This window comes from Halichoerus grypus, chromosome 2, assembly GCF_964656455.1.
Source record: "Halichoerus grypus chromosome 2, mHalGry1.hap1.1, whole genome shotgun sequence".
NCBI classification, from domain to species: domain Eukaryota; kingdom Metazoa; phylum Chordata; class Mammalia; order Carnivora; family Phocidae; genus Halichoerus; species Halichoerus grypus.
Genome location: NC_135713.1, coordinates 144334892 through 144344413, shown reverse-complemented (window position 1 = coordinate 144344413; position 9522 = coordinate 144334892). Strand labels below are relative to the sequence as shown.

At 50.7% G+C, this 9522-nt stretch overlaps 1 protein-coding gene across 1 annotated transcript in view; it reads right to left on the bottom strand.

Moving 5' to 3' along the window:
- Nucleotides 1–2336: 2336 nt before the first annotated feature.
- Nucleotides 2337–9522, bottom strand: part of RASGEF1C (RasGEF domain family member 1C) — an 83680-nt gene continuing 76494 nt past the window's right edge. Inside the window, exons 12-14 of the mRNA XM_078067643.1 lie at nt 9013–9136; nt 3625–3697; nt 2337–3138 (exon numbers count right to left, since the gene is read on the bottom strand). Of these exons, the coding sequence (XP_077923769.1) occupies nt 3114–3138; nt 3625–3697; nt 9013–9136 (222 nt within the window). The 3' untranslated portion in view covers nt 2337–3113. The remainder of the gene's footprint in view (nt 3139–3624; nt 3698–9012; nt 9137–9522) is intronic.

The window sequence follows — 9522 nt, the reverse complement described above, 5'->3', positions numbered from 1 at the left end:
CTCCGGAGGGCTTGGAGAAAAAGCACGAGAAGAGACCATAGCCAGGCCCTCTCCTTGGCCTCCTGGGCACAGTGGGTTTGCTGGCTGCCCTGGAGCCCCAAGGCTCCGATGCCCGCCTCATGGCTGAGGTGGGTTGTGTATCAGGGGCCCATGTCGCCTGGCCCTGGGCCGAGCCTCCCGGGCATCAGCCTTGGGCACCACCTAGGCTGCTGACCGTCCCCCCACAGCTGTAGGCCCCATCCCTCAGAGCCCCCGCGGGTCCTCGAACCCAGCTGCAAGGACTGAGGCCAGGTCAGCAGGAGGACAAAGGGGCCTCTGCAGGGAAGGGCCACGCGTGCTGGATGTGGCCGTCTGCAGGGCGCCATTCCTGTCGGGGCTCTGAGGCTGCACCTGGCCAAGGGACACCGTGATCCTTACCTGGGGGGCCGCCAGGCAGGTGTCCGAGAGAAGGCCCTCCTCTGGGCTGCACTGGGGCCTCGACCTAGCAACTGCTCAGAGAAGCAGAGAGCAGGTTCAAGGGCCCCCCGGGCGTACTGGAGACACAAACACACTCAGCCGGAGCCCCTTCGGGCCCTGCCTTTTCTGTGGGGCTCATCACTGGCTGCCTCCCTCTCACCTGCCCAGCGGGGGGTGAGTCCCAGCCTCCCCCTGCCATCCTCCCCACCCTCATTCTGCACTGAGCCACTGAGGGGCTGGAGGGAGTGGGCATGGAGATGGTGGGGGGGGGGCTGCACTTGTGACTGGATTGACAAGGTGGGGAACAGCATGCCAGGCAGTGGGAACAGCATGTACAAGGTCACAGAAGCAGGAAACAAGGAACAGTGTTTCTTTGGCCTTGGGGCCCCCAAGCCTGGGGCGGTAGGGCCTGCAGCACCCTCTATGGGCGCCGACAAGCTTGATTTGCCACTGGAGCTGCGACTGTGGGTGCTGTTCTGCTCTCTCCAATATGCTTTCCTCACGTTCCCCACAGCCTGGGGGGAGGTTGCTGCCATCTCTGAGCGGGAGGGAGCAGGGACTGAGCTGGGCCTTGGCTATAGGGAGGCATGGCGGGGGGGGGGGCATTTGGGGGCTTGGCTTTGGAGAATGAGCTGGTACCCTGGGCCTGGGTGAGGGATTGTAGGGGGCAGGGGAGTCACCGTGGCCTGCTGCCCCCCAGGCCCCTCCCAAAGCTTAGCACTCTGGGGCTTCCTCACGGGTCCTGGGGTTTCCTGCACCAAGTTGCTTGGGAATCGGGAGATGGACATGGAGCCCAGTGAGCGGCAAAGCTGGGCCCTTGGGGGTGAGTGGGGAGCTTGCTCCGGAGTGTCCGGTCTCCCTGGGGCTGGGGTAGGAGACAGCATCCTCTGGTGGACACTGGACTCTGAGCAGGCCTCCCTGAGCTCCAGCGGCATCGGCCCCGGACCGGCCGTCATGTGTCTCCAAGGCCGCGGACCCCTGTGACCTTACTCCCCACCTTGGACAGGCCGTACTCAGGGTGCCCAGGAGGCGGGGACAGTGCCTGCTGCTGTCTGCAGGGGGTCCTGTCTAATGTTGCCCAAGGGATGCCAGGGCGTGAGGGATGCGATGAGGAGGGGCTTCCAGGCAGCTGGTGGGGCCCCCGCAGGAGCTGGGTGTGGCGTCGGGCAGGGCGGGAGCCTGAGGCTGGCTGGAGCCCAGTCCCTATTCCCCCGCTCTGGGGTCTCAGATGCAAAGGGGGTGGGCTGGTCTGGGCAAAGAACGTTCTCATGCCTTCTGGGGCCTTGCCGAGCAGAATTCCCCGAGTCTGAGGAGGCACCAGGATGTGTTGGCTGCTCTGTCTTTGCCTATCGCTCGGAGGGGACCCAAGTCCATGCCACCAGGACAGCCACGTCTGGCACTGAGGGGGGCCCAGGCGCTGGCCAGCGTGGGTCAGTGCACCCCAACACACACCCCCCACTCTGCCCAGCAGGCCCTGACCGGGAGAGGGGGTGCACATCGTACTCCCTGCCTTCCTGGCTGGGGGACCTGGTCACGTGCCGGGTGGGGGTTCAGCAGCTCCATGGCCCGTCTCCTCCCTGGCATAGAAACTTGACTCCATGTGGGAGGGTCTGGGGGCAGGGGGAGTCCAAGGGGGACCCACCGTGGGGCTCCTCAACCCCACTGCACCCCAAGAAGAGAGGTGTCTGGCCACATCCAGGGCTGTGGGTGTCCATGTGCCGGGCCCTGTCAGCCCAACGTGGGTCTACGGAGTGGAAATGGCCACCATGGCCCTCTCTGGACCTGAGGCCACAGCGTCCCCAGGCCTGAGCTGGGACACTGCCCTGCGTCCCAACAGAAGCGCCTCCCAGGCCCACGAGTGAGCGGCGTGTGGACGTGGCTACGCAGGGCATACGGACGTGTTTATACCAACCTAAAGTTTACCGTGTACTGTACATGTCATTCTCACGACTCAGGTTTGTCCTGTGTGGACGTGGCTACGCAGGGCGTACGGACGTGTTTATACCAACCTAAAGTTTACCGTGTACTGTACATGTTGTCATTCTCGCGACTCAGGTTTGTCCCGTGACCTGTGTCAGTCTCAGCTGTCACCAGAGAGCGGTCCCCTGGTGCCAGCAGGATCCGGAAAGGGGTGAACTGGGCTGCAGAAACCAGCCCATCCCGGGGTCGGGGGGGCAGGGTAGGGCCCGTCAGCAGAACGGCAGGGGCCGCTGGTGGTGCCTGCTGGAGATGTGGGGGCTCCCAGGCCACCTGGGCACAGACGGGTGTCAGCCTCGGTGCTGCTCATCACCAGGGACGGTGACGCCAGTCACCCAACGCTCTGGGGGCGGTGCCACATCCTTGCTGAGGATGGATCGACCGGCCAGCAACGTGACCCCCACCGTCCTGAAGGCAGAGCCCCCGAGGCACGTGCTACCCGCAGGTCGGGAGGCCCTGGGCCCTTCCCCGGGGCTGAAGTTCCACGGAAGGTGGAGAAAGGTCTCCCGGGCCGTGTGGTTGCTGGGGCGGGCGCCAGGCCGTGGGTCACGGTTTGCAAAGCAGTGAGGTGGCAACACCTCTTATTTTCTGCTGGGCCAGCTAAGGCAGGGCTGTGGAAGGCTTCTGCTGACTTCCTCCCCTCCTCCTCCTCCTCCTTCTCCTCCTCCTCCTTGAGCTTCTCACGTCTTCCCCAAAATAGAAGATCTGCAGATTTAAACATGTTCGGGGTGGTGATTAGACTTCCCTCCGGCGTGTCACCTGCTAGGCAGGCGACTCCCGCCCCAGAGGGGCTCTGTACAACCCTCTCGGCTCAGTTGTCAGAGCCCACTGCTGTGGGTCCACGAACCTCCACTTGGCTGCATTTGTAGGCTGAACAAGCAGGAGGGGCTGCCTCACTTTCTGGCATAAGAATATGGACCGGGGGGGGGCAGTCCTGGACCTGGACACACATCTTGACAGCCCACAGGGGCAGCCTCCAGCCATGGATATTGAGGGACGGTTTGCAATCCCAGCCTCCCTCCCACCCCAGCGCTTGAGTTCTGCCCCCCACCCCTAAGAGCCTGGCCTGACCTGCCCCCTCCCCGTGGACCTGGGTATCCACAAAGCCCCTGGGCCCTGGCCTGGCCCCAAGTACCCACACCTCTCCCCCCGCCAGCCCATCCCCATCCCTGTCTTGGCTCACAGACTCACCTTAGAGATTTCCACCTCTCTTTTTCTGTTTGGTTCTCTGGGCTCTCACTTTCATAAGAAGCCAAATAAAGACCTAGTCAGGAAGCGAGGTGAAATTACACAGTTATGGTTGGGAATATGGTATGGGAATTTGTAGACTCCCATGCAGTCATATGAACCGATTAATACAGAGAGGTCAGTGTACCCTTTCCCTAGTTTCTCCCCATGGGAACCACTTGCAAAATTATAGCACAGGACCACCAGCGGGATGATGACATCGACACCATCGGGACACAGAACATCCTCATTACGACCAGGATCCCTCATGCTGCCCTCGTAAGGACCACCCACTTCCCTCCATCCCACCCCCTTCTTAGCCCCTGGCCACCACTAATAGGTTCTCCATGTCCAGATTCCGTCATTCTGTGAATGTGATATAAATGGGATCAGTACGTAACATTTGGGATGGGTTCTCTTCACTGGGAGTAATTCTCCGGAGTTCATCAAAGCTGGAGTGTGTATCCATCCTTCACTCCTTTTTCTTGCTGTAGAGTATTCCACAGCATGGATATACCACAGTGTGTCTTTACCCACTCACCCACTGGAGGGCATCTGCCTTGTTTCCAGTGTCTGGCTATAACAAATCAAGCTGCTATAAACATGGGAGTGCGGGTTTTCATGCGAACATGAGGATTTGTTTCTCTGGGACAAATAAATGCCCGAGAGCACAATTGCTGAGTCAGATGGTAGTTGCATATTTAGTTTTATGAGAAACTCTAACTAGTTCTACATCCTGAAGATTTGCTGTTGTTTTTATTCTTCCTGAAAGTTGTATAGTTTTACAATTTGCATTCGGGTCTGTGATTCATTTGGAGTTAATTTTTTTGTAGAAGGTGTAAGGTTGAGGTCGAGGCTCACTTTTTGGCTTATGGATGTTCAAATGCACTGTCAGTGTTTTGGCAAGTTCTATCTTTCCTCTGCTGTATTGCTTTTTCTCTGTTGTCAATCATTGGGCATATCTGCATGGGTCTATTCTTGGGCTCTTTATTCTGTCCCGTTGATCCATGTATCTATCTCACAAATACTACATGGCCTTGAGGACCATAGCTGTATTATATCAGCTTCACTATTGGGTAGAGTGATCCCTCTCCTTTTATTCTTCTTTTTCAAAATTATTTCAGCTCTTCTAGTTCCTTTGTCTTTTCATATACATTTTAGATCAATTGTGCCTTTATCCGCAAAAAAAAAAAAAAAAAAATCCTGTTGGGATTTTGATAGGAATTGCATTAAACCTGTACTTAAATTTGGGGAGGAGAATTAGTATCTTTGCTATGTGAGCCTTCCCATTCATGAACATCCTGTCTTTCCATTTATTTAGATCTTCTTTGATTTCTGTCATCAACAGTTTTTGGCGTACAAACCTTGAACATATTTTGTTAGATTTACACCTAAGTATTTCATGTTTTTGAGTGACTATATTGAGTGATGGGATTGTATTTTTAATTTCAGTGTCCACATATTCATTGTTAACACATAGAAATATAATAGATTTTTGCATCTTTATCTTGTATTCTTCAACTTGTGCTTAATCACTTAATTCTAGGAGTTTTGCAGATTCTTTGAGACTTTTTACATTTTCTGCAAATAGGGACACTGTTAAGTCTTCCTTTCTGATCTGTATTTTCTTTTCTTGCCTTATTGCATGGACTAGATCTCCATTACTATCTTGAATAAAAATGGTGAGAGTAGATATTCTTGCCTTGTTACTGATCTTAGTGAGAAAGCATTCAGTCTTTCACCATTAAACATTATATTAGTGGAAAAGTTTTTGTAGATGCAATTTATTAAGTTGATAAATTCCCCTCTATTCTTATTTTTCTGAGAGTTTTTCCCATGCCTGCATGTTGAAATTTGTCAAATGCTTTTCCTATATCAATTGATATAATCAAGTGATTTTTCTCCTTTAGCTTGTTAATATGGTAGATCACACTGATTGATTTTCAAATATTGAACAGCCTTGTATCTCTGGAATAAACTCATTTGGCAATGGTATGTAATTATTTTTTGTTATTGCCAAATTCTATTTGCTAAATTTTGTTAAGAAATTTTTGCATCTATATTCACAAGGGATCTTGGTCTTTACTCTCTTTTTCTTTACTGTCTTTGTCTGGTTTTGGTATCAGGGCAATACTGGCTTCATAAAATGAATTGGGAAGTCCTCTCCTCTTCTATTTTTTGAAAAAGATTGTGCAGAATCAGTATTAAGTCTTCCTCAAATGTTTAATAGAATTCTCTAGTGTAACCATCTGAAGTCAGAGATTTCATTTCTGGGGTGTTTTAGAATTACAAATGAGATTTCCTTAATGGTCATAGGGCTATTCAACTGATCTACTTTGTGTTGAGTTTGTGGTAGTTTGTGTTTTTTAAGGAATTGGTCCATTCCATCCAACATGTCAAATTAATGTGTGTAGAGTTGTTCATAGTATTTCCTAACCAGCTCTTCAATGTTGGCAGAGTCTGTAGTGATATTCTCCATTTCAGTCTTGATATTAGCAATTTCTGTCTTCTATTTTTTCTTTGTCAAGAGGTTCTTTGCTGGAGGATGGTAATGTTACAGTTCTTTTCAAAGAACCAGCTTCCTCTGAGCTACCTGAACAGTGTTTAGAATTCCATTTTGATTTATCTGTAGTAAATTCCCGAGGGATATTTTCACTAGATATGGAATTCTGGGTTGGCAGTTATTTTCTTGAAGCACTTGAAAACTATGCCACTGCCTCTGGCCATTGTAGTTTCTGATGAGAAATCTAATGTCATCCAAATCGTTTTGCCCCTGTAGGTAAAGTGTCATTTTTCTCTCAGTGCTTTTAAAATTTGTTTCTTTTTCTTTGGTTTTCAGAAATTTGACTATGATGTATCTTGGTGTGGGTTTCTTTTGATTTATTCTCTTTGGGATTCACTCAGCTTCTTGAATCTCTAGGTTTATACCTTTTCCAAATCTGGGGACTTTCCAGCCATTACTTCTTGGATGATTTTTTTCAACCCTGCCTGTTTTGTCCCCTTCCTTTCCATACTCTGATGACAAGAATGTTAGATCTTTTGTTGTAGTCCCACAGGTCCCTGAGGCTCTGCTGTTCAGATCGTATAATTTCTATTGTTCTGTCTTCTAGCTCACCAGTTCTTTCCTTTGTCCTCTCCATTCTGCTTTTGAGCCCATCCCCTCAGTTTTTTATTTCAGTTATTGTATTTTTCAGTTCTATAATTTCCATTTGGTTCTTCCTTATATCTTCTGTTTCTTTGCTGATACTTTCTATATTATCATTTATTTCAGGGAGCCTCAAGGTTGACCTGATTGCTAGGTGGGTCCTGCCAGGGGGAACCTGGAGCTGAGGGCAGGACAGGATTTCTGTCAGGGGCTGTGACTGACCCAGTTGGGGCTCAACCCAGCTTAGGTCCCTTCTCTTGCTTTCTCCACTTTTTTCAGGGGACGGGGAGGGAGAGGAGGAAGGAAGGTCACTGGAAGGTTCTGGTCAGAAAGGCCAGGGTTTTATTTGTATGTTCATAGCCAAATCACCACTTTGCACATAGTAGGCTCTCTAGAGATACTGTTGGCTAAAGGAGGGAATGAAATGCCCTTCTCTCACTCCTCTCCCTGCCCCAGGCCCCCCCACCCCTCTCCTAATATGCGTTTGACACATTTTATTGCCCAACCTCTATTGGCTAATTGTTATTAGTAATCATCTCAGTAACTAGTGTTGTAGGCTGGATAATGGTCCCCAGAGATATCCAGATCCTGATCCCTGGGACCTGTGAATATTTACCTTCCATGGCCAAAAGGGACTCTGCAGATGGGATTAAGGTAAGGATCTGGAAATGGAGGGATTCTCCTGGATTATCCAGCAGGACCCTAAATGCCACTGCAAGTGTCCTTCTAAGAGGGAGACAGAGGGAGACTTGACCACAGGAGAGGGAAGATGATGTGATGGTGGAAGCAGAGGTTGGAATGATGTGATTTGAAGGTGCACGAAGGGTGACTAGCCAAGGAATATGGGTGGCCATAAATACAAGTCATAACAGGCCGGGAAACAACCTTCCCCTCAGAGCCTCCCAAAATAACCAGGTCTGCTGACACCTTGATTTCAGCCCAGTGCAACTGATTTTGGACCATAACCTCCATAAGGGAAAGAGGATAAATTAGAGTTGTTTTGAGTCACCATGTTTGTGGTGATTTGTTACAGGCCCAGTAGGAAACTAACACAAACTAGTATCAATGGAGGGCTGTCCTATGGGCTTTGCCTGTGCCAACTCAAGTAATTCTCACTGTGGCCTCCGAAGTAGGTTCTCTCATTACCCCACTTTATAGATGCAGCAGGTGAGGCTTAGAGAGGGTGAGGCACCTGCCCAGGGTCACACAGCTTGCTGGGGTGGGAGCAGCTCAGACTGGTTTATCCATCATGCTGCTGGGCTTCCAGTTACAGGCGAGACCCCTCCAAAAAGTTACTCGCTCCAAAACATAAGAAAAAAAATGGCAAACTTTAAAGTATTAACACTTAAAAGCAAAATCATTAAAATAATCCTTCCCCTAAGTTTTTGTTTTTGGCAGAAGATGTTCTCCTGAGCATGAGTGGGGAATCCCTTCATAAGATGCTTGCTGTGAAGAGGAGCCAGGCCTCCTTTGTGCTGAGCAGGGGCCTCTCAGGGTGGGTTGAGGGTCTTGGATCCAGGAAGCAGCTAACCATGGGGCCACACCACCTCCACTGGGATGATCAACTCGGGCCCAGATGACCACTTGCTTCCAGCACTTTCTCTTCCTGAAGGAGGGGACTCCTGGAGTAAGCTTGCTTTGCAAATTCATAAGCAAATTTGTCATATTTGATAAATGATCAGATGGGAATGCTGATTTACTGGAGGGGACAGACATGAACGGCACTCTGGAGAAAAGATGCCTCATATCATTATATGTGTGCGTACACACACACACACACACACACATACACATATGCACACATACTCAGCTGTGGAAAGATTCACAGTGAGCCAGGGCTCCACCTTCCTTGTGTGAGCCCTGGGAGGGGAGTTCTTATCATTACACCAACTTTACCAATGGGGGAGAATGGGTCAGATAGATAGTTTAGATTTATGATGCCCAACAGTATCCATGCTGTGTCCAAGGGGAAGCCTGGCCCTGGGGACCCTTGAGGTCCCAACCTGCAGCTCCTTGGGCCCTGTCTTGTGCTCTGGGGGTGGCAACCATCCAGCCGGGGGACGCAGCCTTCTCTGCTCCCTCTCAGATCCAGGAAACATGGGCATGGTGCATCCTGCTCAGAGCAGGGGCCCCAAATGGAGATACGACTAAGAGACCACCCGAGAGTCCGAGATCTGGGGGTGACAGAGGCCATGGGACCACCTTACCATCCTCGCTGAAGATGGGAGCGGTGTGCAGGTAGTGGGTGATGCTGGGGTCTTGCTCAAAGGGACACTCCACTTGTTTCCATGTGATGAACTCTCCAACCTGCTTGGCCAGCTCCAGGAATTTCTGCCAGGGTCATAGAGACACAAAATGGGAGCGCCCCAGTGCCTGGAGGTCACCTGTAAGAGTGGGCCAGCCCCACTCATCTCTCCTAGGGAGGCCCACCTCTGGGGAGGGCAGGGCGAAGCACCAGGCAGTAAATGACAGAATCCCCCATCGGGAATGCTGGGTGTTTGCTGTATCTCTTCATTCCCTCTGAGGAATCTGGGGAGAGAGCATCTAGGGCTCATCAGCAGCAGACAGTGCATTCAGCTAGACGTAAATATTACTCTAGTTTCCTTCTATTAATTTTTGTGATTATCCTTACAAGTTTGTTTATTTAGAGAATGATGCAAATAAATGTACATAAATGTATTTAAGGAAGATTAAAGTAAATCCATTTAAGTAGAATT